The sequence below is a fragment of the Penaeus vannamei genome, chromosome 6, assembly GCF_042767895.1.
Source record: "Penaeus vannamei isolate JL-2024 chromosome 6, ASM4276789v1, whole genome shotgun sequence".
Taxonomy (NCBI): domain Eukaryota; kingdom Metazoa; phylum Arthropoda; class Malacostraca; order Decapoda; family Penaeidae; genus Penaeus; species Penaeus vannamei.
Window position 1 is genome coordinate 47,720,117 of NC_091554.1, and position 19,295 is coordinate 47,739,411.

At 41.2% G+C, this 19,295-nt stretch overlaps 1 protein-coding gene across 3 annotated transcripts; it reads left to right on the forward strand.

Moving 5' to 3' along the window:
* The first annotated feature begins 419 nt into the window (after positions 1-419).
* Positions 420-18,455, forward strand: su(sable) (suppressor of sable). 3 transcript variants are annotated; one of them, XM_070123175.1, is made up of 11 exons: positions 420-441; positions 8,206-8,569; positions 9,254-9,391; positions 10,927-11,104; positions 11,752-11,903; positions 12,501-12,722; positions 12,930-13,092; positions 13,331-13,621; positions 13,828-14,126; positions 14,249-14,502; positions 14,963-18,455. In XM_070123175.1, exons 2-11 carry the CDS (start codon positions 8,210-8,212, stop codon positions 16,416-16,418), a joined length of 3,513 nt encoding a protein of 1,170 aa, XP_069979276.1. In that variant the 5' UTR covers positions 420-441; positions 8,206-8,209; the 3' UTR covers positions 16,419-18,455. The 3 variants fall into 3 exon arrangements, with proteins under 3 accessions (XP_069979276.1, XP_069979275.1, XP_069979277.1); XM_070123174.1 differs by lacking the exon at positions 420-441 and adding an exon at positions 825-946; XM_070123176.1 differs by lacking the exon at positions 420-441 and adding an exon at positions 6,975-7,042.
* Positions 18,456-19,295: the final 840 nt, after the last annotated feature.

Consider the following 19,295-nt stretch of genomic DNA (forward strand, 5'->3'; position numbering starts at 1 on the left):
AGAGTGAAGCAACTCCAAAAAAGAATTTTAACATTGACAGAGAACCACACTCAGTTCGCCATTTTGTGTCGTTTTCCAATTTGTTTCGGACATGATTTATGTGCGGGTTAGCCTTCGTTTGTTGACTTTGGTTGAAGGAGGGGTTAGATTTTAAGTAAAGGTGTTTAAAACTGTGAAATTAAAGTAATGATTGAGCAGAGTGGCGAAAGATTTTGTATAGTTCAGGCAGGAAATTGCTCGTTGATTGATCACAAGCCATTGGTACAAGATTGTTTAGTTCATATCCTTGTAAGTGTACAAAGCAATGCACCAAAGTTTGATATTCACTCGAAATCACAGTTGATACAATTGGTAAATCTTGAAGTTTAAATGGATGAGATGCCTGGCAGCAAATTCCCATAGACGCCATCACGGAATTTTCCAACACGTGAGCTCCTGCTGGTAAGTGGAATGGGGAATATGCCTAATTATGGCCCCTTCAGTTGTGCATTTTATGGTCATTTCATCAGAAATTACGAAAGGAAATAACAGAAAATATAGAAGAAAGTCCTCCATGAACTGAAGGCTCGAAATATTGATCCTCGAGATGATGACGTCACAAGCGGGGGCCCAGGGAAGCCTACAACTCCTCCAACGCCCAACAAACTCTCTTAAAAACCACCCACCTCACCCCCTTCAAACCAAACCCCACAACCCAATCCCTCCCCCAAAAATCCTACCCTAAAACCCACACCCCTACAAATCAAATAAGACCGAAAAATCACCCAAACAAGACCCCAAGATATCCAAGTAAGAGGCATTCGCGTTCCAACAACGGGGTTTTCCGAGCGATGGCAGCCGGGCGAAGGTCTTGCCACGTCAGTCGTTGGTCGTAACTGCTCTCGTTGATATGAACTTTGTCGATCCTATGATGATTTCCCGTTCACAACATTAGTGGATATCAGTGGTAAATAACTCAGTTTAGTCAGCACTTCTTGTCGCTACTGGTAGTGAAATTTTTATATATTATCTATACATTGATCCCGGATAAGGGGGTACATATATTTATTTTTAAACGGAAAGTGAATGATTATTATAATTTTTTTTTATTTATATAATTTTTGCATGGTTGCCCCTCAGGCGATTTTGGTTCTGACTTGGCGTCTTTTTCGATGAGGTTTCCCCCCCCTTTTAACTTAAAAAAAAAATTATGAACCTCTATTCTCTCTCGAAAAGGAAAAAAAATACTACAAAATAGACAAAAATCTTACTTCTCCACCACCAACTACTACGCATCACACGGAGCCTCCAATTTATATATAGATATATATAAATAACTTCCAAACTGGCGATACAGAACCCCCTCAAATAGAAATAATTCTCATAATTCGACGGAATTTCACTCTTTCATCGGAAATTTGCATATAAAGTCGGTCTACATACAATACCTCGTCCTTGAAAGCAAATTATCGTATCTATTGCGTTTAAAAACATTGTTCACGAGAGAGAGAGAGAGAGAGACGTAGAATATATGTCCCTTTTGTGCTGATAATTATATACCCAAAACGAGAATGAGGAGAGATAGAGAGAGAGAGAAAGAGAGAGCGAGAAAATAACCCCTTTTAAAGGCTTTTAAATGTATTGGTGTTTTATGGGTGAGTAGAGAGAGAGAAGATAAAAAAAAAGAATTAGAAAGTACAAGCTGTGAGACCTCGGAGTCAGCAGTCGCGAAGGAAAAAAGGAGAAAAAGATGTACTTTGGCGCCGCGAACTTATCGATCCGCGAAAAATTGTGCTGCTGCTGGTGACGACGGTGTAGCCTCGCACGGGGTCCCACTCGCGTTCCCCTCATGGCTTTTCATGAGGGAGGAAGGAAGGAGGAGAAGAGGAGAGAGAGAAAAAACGACCCGTGTGTTTGGTGGTGGCTTTGTGTGTGTCTCGTTTTTTTCGTTTTCTTCTCTTTTATTTTTCTCTTGCTGTGCGTTATCGGCTGGTTTATGTTTTTCTTCTTTGTTTGGTGTTCTTCTGTGGGTACATTTTTCTGTTTCGTTTCGCCGTTCTTGTCTACTTCTGTATTTCTCTCTGCTCTTCTACACTACACTACTCTCTCTCTCTCTCTCTCTCTCTCTCTCTCTCTCTCTCTCTCTCTCTCTCTCTCTCTCTCTCTCTCTCTCTCTCTCTCTCTCTCTCTCTCTCTCTCTCTCTCTCTCTCTCCCTCCCTCCCTCCCTCCCTCCCTCCCTCCCTCCCTCCCCCCTCTCTCTCTCTCTCTCTCTCTCTCTCTCTCTCTCTCTCTCTCTCTCTCTCTCTCTCTCTCTCTCTCTCTCTCCCTCTTCTCTCTCTCTCTCTCTCTCTCTCTCTCTCTCTCTCTCTCTCTCTCTCTCTCTCTCTCTCTCTCTCTCTCTCCTCTCTCCCTCTCCCTCTCCATCTCCCTCTCTCCCTCTCCCTCTCCCTCTCCCTCTCCCTCTCCCTCTCCCTCTCATCTCTCCCTCTCCTCTCTCCCTCTCCCTCTCCCTCTCCCTCTCCCTCTCCCTCTCCTCTCTCCTCCTCTCTCCTCTCCTCATCCTCCCTCCCTCTCCCTCTCCCTCTCTTCCTCTCTCCCTTTTCTTTTCTCTCCTCCCCCTCTCGCTCTCTTTCCCTCCTCCCTCTTTCTTTCCCTCTCTCCTCTCTTTCTTTCTCTCCTCTCTCTCTTTCTCTACTTTGGCTCTCTTTCTCTCCTCTCCTCTCTCTCTCTTTCTTTCTTTCTTCTCCCCCTCTCTCTTTCTCTCTTCCCCCTCATCTCTTCTCTCCCTCTCTCTCTCTCCCTCTCTTTCTCTCTCTCTCTCTCTCCTCTCTCTCTCTTTCTCTTTCTCTCTCTCCCTCCCTTTCCCCCCTCTTTCTTCTTTCTCTCATCCCCCTCTCTATCTCTTCGACCCTCTCTCCCCCTCTCTCTCTCTTCACCCTCTCTCTCTCTCTCTTTCACCTCTGTACCCTCTTCACCCACTCTTTCTCCTCTCTCTCTCTCTCTCTCTCTCTCTCTCTCTCTCTCCTCTCTCCCTCTTCACCACTCTCTCTCTCTCTCACCTCTTTCTCTATCTCACCCTCTCTCTCTCTCTTCACCCTCTCTCTCTCTCTTCACCCTCTCTCTCTCTCTCTCCCTCCTCTCTCTCTCTCTCACCCTTACTCTCTCTCTCTTCACCTCTCTCTCTCTCTCTCACCCTCTCTCCTCTCTCTCTTCACCCTCTCTCCTCTCTCTTTCACCCTCTCTCTCTCTCTCTCACCCTCTCTCTCTCTCTTCACCCCCTCTCTCTCTCTTTCACCCCCCCTCTCTCTCTCTCTCTCTCTCTCTCTCTCTCTCTCTCTCTCTCTCTCTCTCTCTCTCTCTCTCTCTCTCTCTCTCTCTCTCTCTCTCTCCCTCTCCCTCTCCTCTCTCCCTCTCCCTCGCCCTCTCACTCTCTCCCTCTCCCTCTCTCTTTCTCTTTCTCTTTCTCCCTCTCCCGCTCCCTCCTCCCCACTTTTCTCCCCCTCGCTCCCTCCTCTCCCTCTTTCTCTTCTCCCCCTCACTCCCTCCCTCCCTCTTTCTCCCCCTCGCTCCCCCCCCCCCCTCTTCTCCCCCTCACTCCCTCCTCCTCTTTCTCCCCTCGCTCCCCCTCTCTCTCTCTCTCTCTCTCTCTCTCTCTCTCTCTCTTCTCTCTCTCTCTCTCTCTCTCTCTCTCTCTCTCTCTCTCTCTCTCTCTCCCTCTCTCCCTCTCTCCCTCCCCTCCCTCCCTCCCTCTCCCCCTCTCCCGCTCTTCCCCTATCTGTATTCTCTCCTCTCTCCCCCTCCCTCTCACTCTCCCTCTCCCTTCCCCCCCTCTCTCTCTCACTCTCCCAAATACAAATTTTCACACACACTCGACATTCTTAATTTATGAATGAGGGAAAACCTTACAACTTACCAAGTATTCCTACTATGAAGATCTTCGTACCCAAGTCTGCATTCTCTCCTCTGAGATCTGCAGAGGGCAGAGGGGGGAGAAATAGTTGTTTTTTGAAAGTGAATTCCATGTGATCTTGATATAATGGATCTCTGAAAAGGCGACCGTTATATATGTATATGCTACGATGAATGTTTTGTGGGGGTGGGTGGTATTTATGGTCTATTTCTGCATATTATCGTATGAAAGGAAGTGATTTATTTATTTATTCATTATTATTATTTTTTATTGAGAATATGATAACAAAGAACGGAAAACGATATGATTAGAAAATCTATTTTTTGGTGGTGACGGTCAGTGAAAAGGAATATAAACATTTTTTTAATAGCAATTATCTTCGTAAAAGTGTTTCTTAACTAGTGACGTAGGCGTGAATTTCAGGACATGGTAAACAAGTACATTTTTATTTTTATTTTTTCATGTTGCGACTTTTTCGTGTTCTTATTCTTGTTCTTTTGTCTCTCTTCTGTTCTCTTCATTGGTTCTTTTGTTGAGAAAAGGGCGGTAGACAAGTGAGCATTAGATGACCTCAGGGAAGGCTATTTATAGATGGTTCTACCCCCTCTTGTACACCAGGGCTTCTCTCCCCTATTGTCTCTCTCTTTGGTTGTTTTTCTTTCTTTCTTTCTTTCTCTCCCTCCCCCCTTTCTCTCTCTCTCCCTCTCTCTCCGCCCTACCTACTTCCTTTTTCTCCTCCCTCTCCCCCCCCCTCCTCCTCCTCCTCCTCCTCCTACTCCTCCACCTCCTCCTGCTCCTCTCCCCTTCCCACTTCCCGCTCCCCCTCCCCTTCCCCCTCTCTCGCTCCTCTCTCCCTCCCTCTCGCTCCCTCTCCCCTCCCTCTCCCTCCCTCTCGCTTCCCTCTCCCTCTCCCTCTCCACTCTCCCTCTCCCTCTCCCTCTCCCTCTCTCGCTCTCCCTCTATCGCTCCCTCTATCGCTCCCTCTCCCTCTCCCTCTCCCTCTCCCTCTCCCTCTCTCCTCTCTCGCTCCCTCTCCCTCTCCCTCTCCCTCTCCCTCTCCCTCTCCCTCTCTCTTTCTTCCCCTTCTCCCTCTCCCTCTCCCCCATACCTACTTCCATTTTCCTCTCCCTCTCCTTTACCCTCCCTCTCTCCCTCTCAAGCTAGCCATATTTAGCCGGTAGCTCCACATTCCACACCACAGCCACCTCTCTCTCTTATTATTCAAAGCAAATCAGATGAAATTGCAGACATGGAAGCGTTCAGAATCCTAAGCTGTGAGAATGTAAAGAACGCGGTGCTATACACATTGGGGGTAAAAGTGTGTCAGTATAACATAGGAACTGTAAAATGCCGTTGCTCCTCCTCCTTGTCTTTCTTTGTCTTGTTTTGTCTTTGTCTTGTTTTGTCTTTGTCTTGTTTTGTTTTGTAGGATGGGTGTTATTATTTTAGGGGGGGGGGAAGGGTTAGGAGTGAAGAATGTGTCTTGGAGTTTGGCTGTGAAGTGTTCATGTTGAAGAATATTGTATAGTGTGTCTAGATAGCCGGTAGATTTTATTTTATATTTTTATTCTTGTAGACTTTTTATGTGATTACTGGATATTTTTAGTTCTATTTTCCGAACGAATTAATGGGAAGAAGTTAATGGATAAACAAGGAATTGGGGGAAATTGCATAACGGCTTGTTGCAATACCTCACCTTTAATGAATGTTCTAAAAACAGAAAATGGCGACCTCGTGTTTTTTAAATCATTTTTAATACATTTTATTTGGATTTAGTTGTCGTCTGTAAAGAAATGCGAGATAAATTGAGATCGTGATTTTAGTTGTATTTCTCGATAACGGGATAAGGGTTATTGGAGAGAAAGAGGAAGAATTTGATAAACTCGGAATGTAACGTAACACGAGAGAAGAACTGAAAATACATCTTTGTGAATAGCATGACTTTTCAAAAGCCGTTGTTGCGTTATGTGGACTTCTTTGTATTGTAATACTGCGTAGAATTCATTCATTTGCTCTTTGAACTTTAGAAGCTAATGGGTTGATTATGCTACGTTTTAGTTTGTATCTGAACGCTACTTTTTGACAAACGTGTGATATTTGGGTTTTCCTGTTTTCGCTGTTGTCATGGTATAATAATTTGCTATATATATGTTATTCGTAAATCATACTACAAAATTGATTTAGTAAAGAAATTAGGTTAGTCAGTCAGCCAGTCACGCGTTGGAAATTGGGCGATAGTATACAAGAGATATTAGATTATTGTAGATTACGCTTATCTGCTAAATTAGTAACACATATTTGCTGTTACATATCTGATTGGGACTGCATGTGGCCTTCCCCCGCCCCCCATCTCTCCTCCTAGTCCCCCGCTAACGAAGCCGAAGTCGGAGTCGCGCTAGGAATCCGAACGAAAACTTGCTACATAACTGGAGCCTGATAATAGTTAAAATAGAATCTTATTTCTTACATTTCATTGGGACTTTTTGTTCTATTTGGTAATTTATGTGCGTTTTATTTGTGTTTAGACTTTAGATAGGGAATAAATAGGAGTTTGATATTGAGGTTGAAAGTCGCCATTTTTTACAGCGTTGTAAATTTGAGATGGAAATTGTCCCACGATCTATTTCTTTGATGAAGTTATTCTTTCTTGGGTTTAGTCTTCGCTGTTGACGTCGTTTCTCTGTATCAGCTTTCTATCTCTCTCCATTTCCTTGTATTTTTCTACATCTTTATTACAATTGTCTGTTACTTCTATCTGTCATTTTATCAGCTGATCTGTCTATCTATTAGTATTCATATCTATCAGACGATCAGTTTATCTGTCTAGGTATATCTGGGCATCATTGTATAATTTATTAAATCCATTTAAATACTTTATCCAATCTTTTAGTCTAAACTGGTTTGCTGACTGAATAATCAGCTGATTAACTGACTTTTTTGTCTGTCTGTCAGTCTTTTTGCTCTCTCTTTTTTATTATTCATTTATTAGCCTTTTTGTCTATCCTAGCTTATCTTTTAGCTCTATGTGTCTGCTTAGGTGTATTATTTTGTCTGTTTTTATCTCTGTTTTGGTGTCTCTTTGTTTACATCTGTCTGGTGGCTTGGATATGGGGCCATTTTGCCTATATTCAGCTGTTTATCTGTATTCATGGGTTTGTTTTCGTGTGTTTTGCGTTTAAGCTTTATCCCTTCGTCTATTTTCTATTTCTGTCTTTCTGTATCTGTTCATCTGCATTATCTCTCCAAAAGTATTTGTGTTTTTGTTAACCTGGTCATCAGTCTTTTGTGTTTTATTTCTATTTTTTGTATCAAGTCATCAGTCTATTATATATTTATTTATTATTTCTTTTAATCATTGTTTATCAGTAGTTATCAGTGTTTTTTTTTTGTAGGCAGTTCTTTATCTTCAGTTATCGATATTTTATTTATCCTTAATGCTGTCCATGTTATCTATTTGTTGATTTTTGTGTATTATTTACTCGTAATAGTAGTTATGTTTGGTTTTAGTCTTCTCTCTGTATTCATTTATAATTTGTTACTTGTATTTATCATTTCGATAGTTGCCTCTTGTTATCAGTCTGTCATTTCGTTTTGTTTATCCTCGCGCCAATTATTTTTTATGCTTAGTAGTCATATCTGTCTTGTTTTCGGTTTATAGAACCATTTTTTTTTTGTAATAACCTGTTTATATTCTATTGGTTTATAGAAACAGTTTTATATTCCTTTGTCTTTTTAAGCTAGTCACTTATTTGACTTTGTGGGCTTATTTGTTCTCTTATCTGTCAGTTTGTTTTGCATACTAGTGTATATCTACATAACCACAGATAATGTCAAATATGCCTCCCTCTATTATCTCATATTATCCATTCATTTATGTTTAGTGGTCTACAGGCCTCTCTCTCTCTCTCTCTCTCTCTCTCTCTCTCTCTCTCTCTCTCTCTCTCTCTCTCTCTCTCTCTCTCTCTCTCTCTCTCTCTCTCTCTCTCCTTCCTTCCTTCCTTCCTTCCTTCCTTCCTTCCTTCCTTCCTTCCTTCCTTCCTTCCTTCCTTCCTTCCTTCCTTCCTTCCTTCCTCAGGAGAAAGTTCATGAAATTTGTTATAATATATAATTTCGTCTCAGAGATCATAAAAGAATGTTAGATATACGAATCTGCGAAGTCAATGAAAATGGGTGAAAATAAAACTTATCCTTTTATGTATCCATTTTCATTTCATTTATCTTTTCCTTGCTATTCTCTCTTTTTTTATTTATAATTTTTTCAAATATTGTCATATCCTGTGACCTGTTCTTCAAAGGTGCCTTTCTTCCCCATCAGAGCCATGGAGGAGAGCCACTTGAATCCACAGGGGGAGGAAGAGGAGGAGAAGGAGGAAGGGGAACTAGAGGAAGGAGAACTAGAAGATGAGGAGGAGGAGGAGCCGCAGCAGCAGGAAGGGAGCGGGAAGCAGGAGGAACCAGCGCAAGAGCCTGACGACGGAGCGGCAGCCGCAGCGGGCGTTCAGGGTAGCTCTCCTTCCCGCCCGAACCACCACCACCACCACCACCACCATCATCACCACCATCATCAACACCAGCAGGAGGAGGACAAGGAGGGAGGCAAGGACGGGGAACTCGGGGCTGAAGATGGCCCACTAGCGGAAGGGGACCACAAGGGAGAGGAAGATGGGAGGAAGAGAGAGGTGAGGATGGCTGGGTTTGGAAGAGGATGGAAGAGAGAGGGGATAGCACAGGGAAGGAGAGAGAAGGATTGCGAGAGAAGGAGAAGAAAGATGGAAGAGAGGAAGAGGATTGAATGGGGAGATGGGGAAAAGGAGTAGAGAGAATAGGGACAAGTTTTTATTTTTTTGTTTTGTTTTTTAATCACTAGTCTCTGGGAAATTCATGGTTGTGCGAATAGTTTTAGATAATGAGAATTGTCAGGATTAGTATTAATGTTAAGAATCCTCTATGGTAACTGGAGACACTAAGAACACAGTGGATAAAACAAGAATATGTGGAATTCATGTTGAAAAAATTGCAACAGGAACAATGATGGGAAGAACAAGAAAACATTCGTATATGCTGAAGGCCTTATCGCTATTGCTTCATCAGGGCATGAAGCAATAGCGAAAAGGCTGTCTGCACATTCATGTGTTTTCTTGTTATGCCTTTCCTTGTTCCTGTTGCATAAAACAGGAAAAAATTGCTGCATTCACTTGATAGATCAGTTTACTTCATTGCATTTCAGTCTGATATGGATTAGTACTTTATTTATCTTATTGTGGAATGAAATATAAAACCATTCTATTAACATTTCTGAATTATTATGAGGTAGATATTATTTTATGAACTTTCCCGATCCTAATGCATTGAATACATTCTAGGGCAAGTCAAGCAAAGAAGAAAGGAAGAGGAAACACAAAGATGATGATGAAGAGAGAGAAAAGAGAAGGAAGAAAAAGAAAAAGAGGAAACACGTAAGCAGTGATGAGGAAGAGGATGACTTGTCTCCTGTGCCGAAGGTGAGTTTGATGACCTCGGAAGGAAGGATACACAAGGGTGAATGTGCACTGGTTGAGATGCATTGTGTGCGCTTGGATTGGCTTTTAGAAATATTGATTTTACCTTCACACATAACGAGATCCTAAACAGAGGTCTAGGTCTGTAAACTGCCCGCATTAGCTAATCTTTCTCTTTTACTTTTGTCTTAATTAATTCGTTGCTGAACTGGGCGACCCAAAATATTGGTATTGATTACGTATACTGTTCACTGTCGTTTTACTTTGTCTGTTTTTTTGTATTTAGCTGGCTTCCAAGGAGTCAATTTATAGGCTTACCTGACCATCTCAATTCTGTTACTTGAATATTTTTGTAAAAAAATTGTAGTACTATTGTGCTTGGCATTAGTGTTGTTACTGATGATATTGTTATTATAACAATAACAATTATAAGACTAGTAATGAGAATAAACCTTTTTTTCTAATAAGTCAAGGCATAAGGTAAATCGGTGTTATCAGTTAGGCCTAGTAATAGACTCCTCGATAACTAAGCACTAATGGAGCATCTACTCGTGAACAAAAATGATAGAGTGGACACAGCATGTATACATCCAGCATCGGTGGTCAAGTTGATAATTTACAAATCTTGAAGACATTGCCTGAAAAATTGGCAGAACTGATGAGATGTCAGTGAGTTCTGTTTCAAACACATAAGTAGTTTTGGCCAGTTGCCCAGTGTTTGATGTCATCAAGGTCTCATTGTTTCTTCCTTTCTTTTTCTTTCTTTTTATTCCTTTCTTTTTCTTTCCTTCTTTCTTCCTTTCTTTTTTCTTTTTCTTTCTTTCTTTCTTTCTTTTTTTTTCTTTTTTCTTTCTTTTTCTCTTTCTTTCTTTTTTCTTTTTTCTTTCTTTCTTTCTTTCTTTCTTTCTTTCTCTCTTTCTTTCTTTCTTTCTTTCTTTCTTTCTTTCTTTCTCTCTCTTTCTTTCTTTCTTTCTTTCTTTCTTTCTTTCTTTCTTTCTTTCTTTCTTTCTTTCTTTCTTTCTTTCTTTCTTTCTTTTCTTTTTTCCTTTCTTTCTTTTATTCTTTTTCTCTTTTTCTTTCTTTTTTTCTTTTTCTTTCTTTCTTTCTTTCTTTCTTTCATTCTTTCTTTCTCTTTCTTTTTCTTTCTTTCTCTTGTTCCTCCTTTCTGCCTTCATTCAGATTTGGTCCTGTGGCTGGGCATACTTTGCAGATAATTTTCTTCAAATTCTATATCAGGCCGAATTCTTGTCAGTAAGATTAATTAAAAAGGATATGAAAGAGCAGAGTTTGGCTTAACAACATTCACCCCCTTGTCCATTGCACCTGAGTGTCACTATGTGCATTATTAATTGTTTTGTAGTTAATTACAAATGTACTTTTTTATCTAAAAATGAAAAAGATTATAACCTTTCATCTTTGAGATTCACAATATTTTTGGTAGACCTTTGTAGAATATGTTTTCAAAAAGGAAGAACATTTTTGTCTTTGCACTATATTCCTGCATGTGAAATCTCAATCTTGTTTTTTGTTGGTTTTAGTTCCACCGGAAGATGATGCCGCAACCCTTTGATGGCAACATGGGCTTTGACGCCATGCTGCAGCAAGAAATGTACCTGAGGGGCCGGTCCCCCCCGCCGGGCATGATGCCCTACGGACCACCCCCACCTGGAGCGTTTGGCCCCCCTCACCCCATGTTTAGGGGGCATCCAATGTCGGGTGAGTGTCGTGCATGTCTTTTTAGAGTATTTTACTGCATTTTTTTGTTTTAGTTATTCATTTATTTTAATTAATTGTTTATATATATTTTTTTATTGAGACAGTGAAGCAGTTGAGGGGTTTGGTGGTGATTAACACTATATTTGTCCAAAGGGCATCCTTGTATTTCAAGTAATTATTATACCAAGCTCTGTTAGTGAATAATTATCACATCAGTCACCCTGTCATTAGGCATCACCAACCTGTTAGTTATATCTTTACGCTGATAATGATGATAATAATTTAAAAAATTGGGTATTTTTATCCAAACTTGCTGCAGTAATAAAAAAAGAAGAAATGTATTGTTTAAAGGATATGAGTAAGAAAAAAGAACTCCATAATGGAATTTAATTTTTTTTCTTTCTCAGAATTATTTAGTAATGCTGATTACTCATCTTGCAATGTGGGAAGAGCAGTTTTTGTTTTATCTTTTCGTCGTCAGATTTTGTGTTATCTTTTCGTCTTCTAATTAACTCAATGTTGTGAATAGACCAATAGTATTTCAAGGATTCTGTTTTGATGAATTGTCTATTAGTTGAAAGAAGGAACATATATATTATGTTATTTGGAACGAATATTTAATTTTACGTATTCTTTTTTCCCCCCAGACTATGACTCCTATGATTCTGGTTCGGACTCTGAGATGCGTGAGAGACGCAGAAGACGCAGGAGGCATAGACGGTCAAGGTCCCGATCTCGTTCCCCATCTTTTAAGAATGAAGCCATTTGTATGTACTATATGCAAGGCAGCTGCAAAAGAGTAAGTATGACAATGTATTATCCCTCCAATGTCTTCTCATAGTTTTATTCCTTCCTCTCCTCCTCCTCTTTCATCTTTTTCTCATCTTCATCTTGTCTTTCTTCTTCTTCCTCCTCTTTCATCTTTTTCTCTTCTTCATCTTGTCTTTCGTCCTCTTCCTCCTCTTTCATCTTTTTCTCTTCTTCCTCCTTTGTCTTTCCTCCTCGTCCTCTTCTTCTTCCTCCTCCTCCTCCTCCTCCTCCTCCTCCTCCTCCTGTCCTCCTCCTCCTCCTGCCCTCCTCCTCCTCCTCCTCCTCCTACTCCTCCTCCTCCTCCTCCTCCTCCTCCTCCTCCTCCTCCTCCTCCTCCTCCTCCTCCTCCTCCTCCTCTTTGATCTTTACCTCCTCTTCCTTCTTTTACTGTTCAGTCTCCTTTCTCTTTTCCTACTACCTCTCCATATTTTTCTCCTACACCTACTTGCTGTCACTATTTCTCTACATCTCATTCTCAAAGGTACTCCCCATTTTTTATACCTTTTGAAGTAGATGTGCTTGAAAGTCTTTATACGCATATACTTTGTCCTCACTTCCTTCATTTTTCTTTCTCTTCCCCCTCCAGGGCAAAGCATGTCCGTACTCGCATGATATTCAGCCACAGCGTAAGATGGAGTTGTGCAAATTCTACATGATGGACTGCTGTGCCAAGAAGGAGAAATGCCTGTACATGCACAAGGACTTCCCTTGCAAGTATTACCATACAGGTCTCCGCTGCAAGCTGGCTGCAAAGTGTAAATTTAGCCATGGGCAACTATCGGACTCTGCCAAGCAGATACTACTTAAGGTTTGTGCCTTACTCTTTAGCTCTTATGTTGGAATTTTATGGGACCTTTGAGGTGTAATAGTTTTTGAGAAAATAATTTTTCAACTTCACTTTGTTTTTTCTCCTAATGGTTTTATTTGAGCTTATTAGTATTGACTGTCATTCTGGTTTGATGTTTGGTTCTTTAACTGTTTACTATTTACCTAAGAAACTTCCTTCTCTCCTCAGCACATAGAACTGGCCCCTAAAGACATCTTGGGAGACTTCCCACGGCTGACCAAGGAGGCCGCCCAGCTGGTGGTCGACATCACTGAGGGCCACCGACGCGGCCAGCCTCTCAATGTGGAGAACATCCCTGGCATCATGGATATGAAGGGCAGGGGATTCAAGTGTAAGTTTTTGTCTTTTTAATTTCTTCAGCTTCTGTCCTCCGCTAAGATTTTTTTTTTGATAAAGGTATTGCCATTGATTTCTTTGCTGGTGTACTAATAATGATGGGATGGTTATATGATGTAAAAAGAAGAGAAAAAAAGAGATTATTATTGTTAACTTGATTTTGGAAAGTTGGGAGATATTTTTTGTAAGAATTGAGCTCATTAAAAACCTAATGACTTTTAACATCCTTTTAGATGTGGACAAGGCCATCCGAGCCCTGGAGAAGAAGCAAGAGAAAAACCTACTCAAGGAGCAGGAAGAGCAAGAACACGAGGAAGGTCAAGGCGGGGCAGGAACAGGAGATGGGGGCAGCTTGGATCACCCGCAGCAGCACTATGACCAGCAGCAGCACCACCAGCATCATCAGCATCCCCATCAACAGCAGCAACATCAGCATGCTTCCAAGCAGGAGAAAATGTCCAAGCACAGTCGGGAAGAGCAGGAGGGCATCGCATCCCCCCGGCATGGCGGAACGCCTCCACACAGTGAGTGTTGGGGAGTGGGGAGGCTTCAGGATGTCTTTGTTGAATTATGGGAATAAAGTTCTGAGGCTTTAGCTCAAAGATTTGTTTTGTGGATTGTTAGTATTTAGAATAAGTATTATAGGTGTCAGAAACTTGCATTTTTCCTGTGAGAAGGTAATGTTTAGGTACTGAATAGCATGTTCTAATAGCTTTAATATTACTTGCAGTGAATGAGTTGGTGAATGGTGAGGGACAGCAGCCTGGCTTTGGGGGCCAGGGAGGGAACTCTAGTCACATGGGACCCAACCCGGGCAGGAAGTTGGGCCGATTCATGGCTGGGATGCCACAGAAGCAACGGGAACTATTCCAGCGTATTCAGCAACAGCACTCTGTCCATGATGACCAAGAGGAAGGGACAGGAGAGATGGGGGGGGTGGATGATTCTGCACCAGGCACTAGTAATGTCAATTGGTACTCCAGCGATGAAGAGGGGGATGGCTCTTCGCCCACTAAGTCGCATGCACAAGTAAGGAAAAGAAATTATATGCTTGCATTTAATAATGAACATACAGTGATTGTGAGGTGTTAAGACTGGTATTATCTAGCTCAAAGACTTTCTAATGGAGTACTTTCATGTTTCCCTTTCAGAGTGCTATGCAGTCGTCCAGCAACTTGTCCCCAAGTCGGACTCCCCCGCTGCCCCATCACACCTCAGCTACGTCACCGTCTCACGGGGGCATGACACCCCCAGGCAGACCAGGCAGTAGTCCTGGCAGCTCTGCATCCTCCACCACTCCGAAGACTCCGTTCTCCAACATCAACTTGGCCAACATCAACATCTCCTCGGACCTGGCAAGTGTTTTGTCAGCTCTAAAGAGTCAGAATGCAGCTAGTACCAATAGGTAAGCTTTTTCCTTGGTTTGGCCATTCTGTGTGGTCTTGGGAGAGGAGTATCCTCCTTACACTGTTACTTTAAGTTGAAAGATCCTATGTTATTTATTTTATTTTTTCTTGGTATTCCAGGTGCATTGCTTTAAAGAATTGAGAATTAGGACAAGATATTTAAAATTTATTCAGATATTTATTAATGTTTGTGATGTGTAATGTAACTGGAACTATTCACAGTTCTGTGACCAAGATCTTTGGTTTAGGAACAGATAGCTGCCTTTTTCTGGATGTCTAATTATTATTATTATTTTGTTTCCTAATTATTATTTTTTTTCCTTTTTTTTTAGAATGCACTCAGGCCTGTTGTTTTCTTTCATTATTATTTTTTCATTTAGATAGTTTTTCCCAGTTGCTTTTTCATGATTTTGTGGCTAGATAGAAAAATGAAATCTTTCATTACTCTTTATCTTTCAGAAGCAGTGATGAATCGGGAAGAGGGCAAGTGCCGCAGTCCCCTCGAAGAAGAGACCCCAGAGAGATGCCAAGAGAACTGTCTCAAGACATGTCCCGAGATCCCAGGGAAGTTTCACGTGACTTCAGGGACATGCCTGAGCAGCGTGACATGCCCAGAAGTCAATCCCATGGGTCTCGTGACCCTCGGGCTGACTCGCAGAGACTCGACTCGGATTACTCCCAGAGTCCGTGGATGAGAGACCAACAGTCCATGGGAGGTCGCTGGGATTCCCAGAGGGATTTGGATTCCCAGAAAGAAGGCAGAGGTCTGCGAGGATCATTCTCTGAGTCGAGAGATTCGAGCGACCTTGACCAGAGACCGAGGACAGGAGATGTTGACCTCCGAGTACTGCCAGGGATTGAGGAAAGCAGACCCCAAAGTCAGGAGGTGAAAGGGTTGACGCAGGACACAGACATGAGAATCTCTAGTGAGCCATCGATATACGATGTGGATTTAAGGCAGCTCAATCTGCCTGGCACTTTCAAAGACACTGATGAGGACCCTAACTCGCTTCCCTTTAAGGTTCCTGTTCACACGCCAGCCAAAGAAATTGTTGCTTCCATATCTTCCCACTCACCCATGTATTATCAGTTGGTGAAGGTGTGCATTCCAAAACCAAACTTTTCACACCTCAAGATAAACAAAGATGACCCAAAGATACTTGAGGACCCAAGGCTAAGGAAGATGCTGCGGCGCAATTCAACAGAGGATTCCTCTAAAGGAAGTCCAAGGACGCCCTCCAGATATGAGTTTGATGGTCCGATGAGTCCTCCACCTTACGTCGCACCCAGCAAGAGTGAGCCCAAACCCACTGAAACTGAGTCCAGAGATCCAAGGATGTCTGGCTCTAGGGACCCAAGAGCAGAGCCACGTGGGGATCCTCGCTCTGAGCCACGTGCAGAACCCAGAGGAGATCCTAGAGTGGGCAGTCGGAGTGACCCACGGATGGGGAGTAGGGGAGACCCTAGGACAGAGTCTCGGGATCCCAGAAGTGAGCCAATGGGCGACATGCGCAACCAGGACCCAAGAATGTTTGGTGGTGGCAATGGGGGTAGTATGATGGACGGAGGAGGAATGCCTTTCAACAACATGGGTCCAGGGCCCATGGGAGGAATGATACCACCACGAAATGTGGATCCCAGGGGTCGGCCAGGCCTGCTGGGTCCTGCACCCATGGCTTTCCCAAGCAATGTTCCTCCTGGCATGGGGCCCAGGATGCCACCATACATGATGGGGCAGATGGGACCAGGACCCAATGGTGGCTTTTATCCAGATGAAGGCAATGACATGATGGGGGGAGGGGGGTATCCCCAGGGAGGGCCAGGATGGGGTGGTCGAATGATGTCAAATGACCCCAGGTTGAAGAGAGACATGAGTGATGGAGGCAGGTCCTACACACCACCTCCTGTGTCCTAGTTATGAGCCCAGCAAGGATACTCGTTAAGCTGTGATGTTTGCCATGTTGGCATTTTAGAATGTAGCTGTTAAGTTATTTCATCTGCTATAGTTAGCAGGCCAGTGATTAAGTGGGTATTACTTAAAAAGTTGGCCTAATAATTAGGCTTCAAACTTGTAGAATCAATATTTGATCCCATGTCTGTGTGTTCAAGTAGTGTGTTATCTGTGCTGTTAAGCACATCAATGGTGATTATGAATGTGTGTGTTTGTTGAGTCATTTGTGTAAATTTTCCTGTGTTGTATGTGAAATAATTCAAGATCAAAACTCAAATGGACAAAAACCTTTCTTGCTCATCATAACTTTTATGGATTGTAAGTTGTGTGTAATTTTGTTTTCAAATGGATGATATGTTTGCCTTTTCTGTGTTTTCTGTTCCTTAGTCTTCCTCCATGTGCAGCTCTGTGGTGTGCGAGGGTCATGCTGATGTGGAATTTTAAGGTAGACTGGTGTAAAAAAAATGTGATCAAGAGGTTAATCTAGTTTGTAAATATCTTTTCTCTTTTGTCACACCAGGCTTGAAATTGCTCATCGTGATGTACCAAACTGTATATCTGTATCTGTTTTATCTGTTCTCCATTAACTCAGAAGTTAGGGAATGATTTATTTCTTGGTAATTGTGACCAGTCCTATATATATGTATTTGTATATATAGTTGGGTAATTTATTGCATTCTTATTGTTAATTATTTCAGTACAAAGGGATTGAGTCCCCTCTTACCTTTAGAGAACTGTAAGTACCAAGTTTTAATCTGAATTATAAGATAAGATTTCTCGCGTGCTGCAGTGGTGAAGGCGAGTCTGTAATGCCCCAGTAGCTGTTACTTTTTCAGCTTCAGTAGTGGATCACACATTGCTCTGCCTTTTCTTAACATGTACATTTCTTTGTAACTTTGAAAGGCTGTTGAAACTTACGTTGGGCACTGCCTGTATGCGATGAAAACTGCCTACTCTTCAGTGCACAATTCTGTTAAGTATTTGCAATACCATGGATATTAGGGAGGGAAACCTTGCAATATACAGTTGTTTATGAGGCAAAAATGTTTGGTAGAAAGTGAAACCTAGAAAATAATTTTTTGGGTTTGTGCATTACAATGATATTAAAAAGCAGGTGATTAATATAAGCCATAATATAATTTACTAAGTTAAATGAAGAAATATTGCTTGGTTGTTTTACATTTTTCTTTATTCATGTCATGTTTTAGCATATGATGATTGACAACTTGTTATGAAAGGAATTTATTGGATGATGAAAATTAATTTGATATGTTTGTGCGAGTTCAGTTAAATATTCAATGATGTGTGTCAGAGAGGATTCTTCCATAACAAGGCCAGTGGCTATTACAGTCATGCTTATTACTTTACATCTGGATGCCAGTAATTCAGTATGCAGCCATCTACATACATAGACTTCTTATATATGTCATGCAAACATTTTACAGAGACAGTAGTGTATAGGTGAGGCAGAGCTACACATTCAGTCACACAACACCGATATTCACAGACAATGTACAAAAACAAATAGTAAAGGACACGTTAATGCAGAGACCCACAAAACAAAAGAGGCATTTCTCTTTGTGATACTTTCCACTTCCAGATGTAATGGTAATGCAGAGGCTTGTCTAGATCAATTAATTTTGCGATTACAATGCCTCAGTGTGGTGTAGGTTACAGTTTTTTTCTGTTAGGATATATCGCCAATTGATTATTGTTACAGCTTTTATTACCTTTTTTTATATATTGAAGACATGACACATCTTGGAGAACAAACAGATTAATATTAAAGGTTAGAACTTGCCACTCCTTTCCTTTCACTCAGTCCCTTTCTCTTCTGTTTTATTCCTTTTGTTCTTGCTCCTTTATGCCCTCTCCTTTCTCTCCCTTCCCTATCCCCTGTGAGTCCCACTGACTCTCCATTGTACCAGATAAGATGAAACAACAGAGACCTTTGCTATTTATTTGCAACTATTCTAGTAAAAGTGGATGGACAGTTCTTAATTTGTGTTTTTCTTTTTCCTGGATCCCTAACCTTTTGCAATTGCAGATTGTTTAACCCTTATAACGTATTACTACTTAAAAAGATGTTATTTTTATTACACTTGAGATGCGATTTTCTCAGGCTTTATGTATGGAATTTGATCTCATGGAAATTTCATGTGCATTGAGAAAAAAGCTACGTAATAATTGCACAAACTATTGGAACTCGTGTAATGAAGTGATTACAGTATAAAGAATGTGTTTGAGGAAGGTTTAATCCTTTACATTAGACCCTTGAAAAGGAGGATTTCCATACCATTTTCTATACCATTAACCAGCCATGGGATTTTTTTTACACAATAATTTATTGCAATTTATTAGGAAATGCATCTTCTAGAATTATGTATAGGAAGTTGCCCCCTCAAAAGAGGTAGTGCAAAAAGAGGCAAAAATCCAACTTTTCTGTCATGTTCAATCATATTTTTTTCCCAGCTACCAACTTAGTTTTCATTACTTCAGCTTATTCAATATTCTCTCTTGTATACATGACTTCAAAATGGGAAAAAGCTGCTGTATTTCAACATCTGCAAACCTTAATATATGATGGCAAAAATGATAGGAACACTTGACTGTAACTACATAATTTATATATTCAACAGTCTGCCATTTAGCAAGGTTGCATAAACTTGACCATCTACTAAAGTCGTTGGATGAACATATATACTTTTTCAATGCAGTTATGTATGTTTGGTTTTATACAATGCGTACTATATCTTTTAGGTGATGTTAAAAGTATTACATTCCGTTTTTCAAGTAATAGATCTCTTCAGTAAATATTACTTAATAAACTTTCATATTATC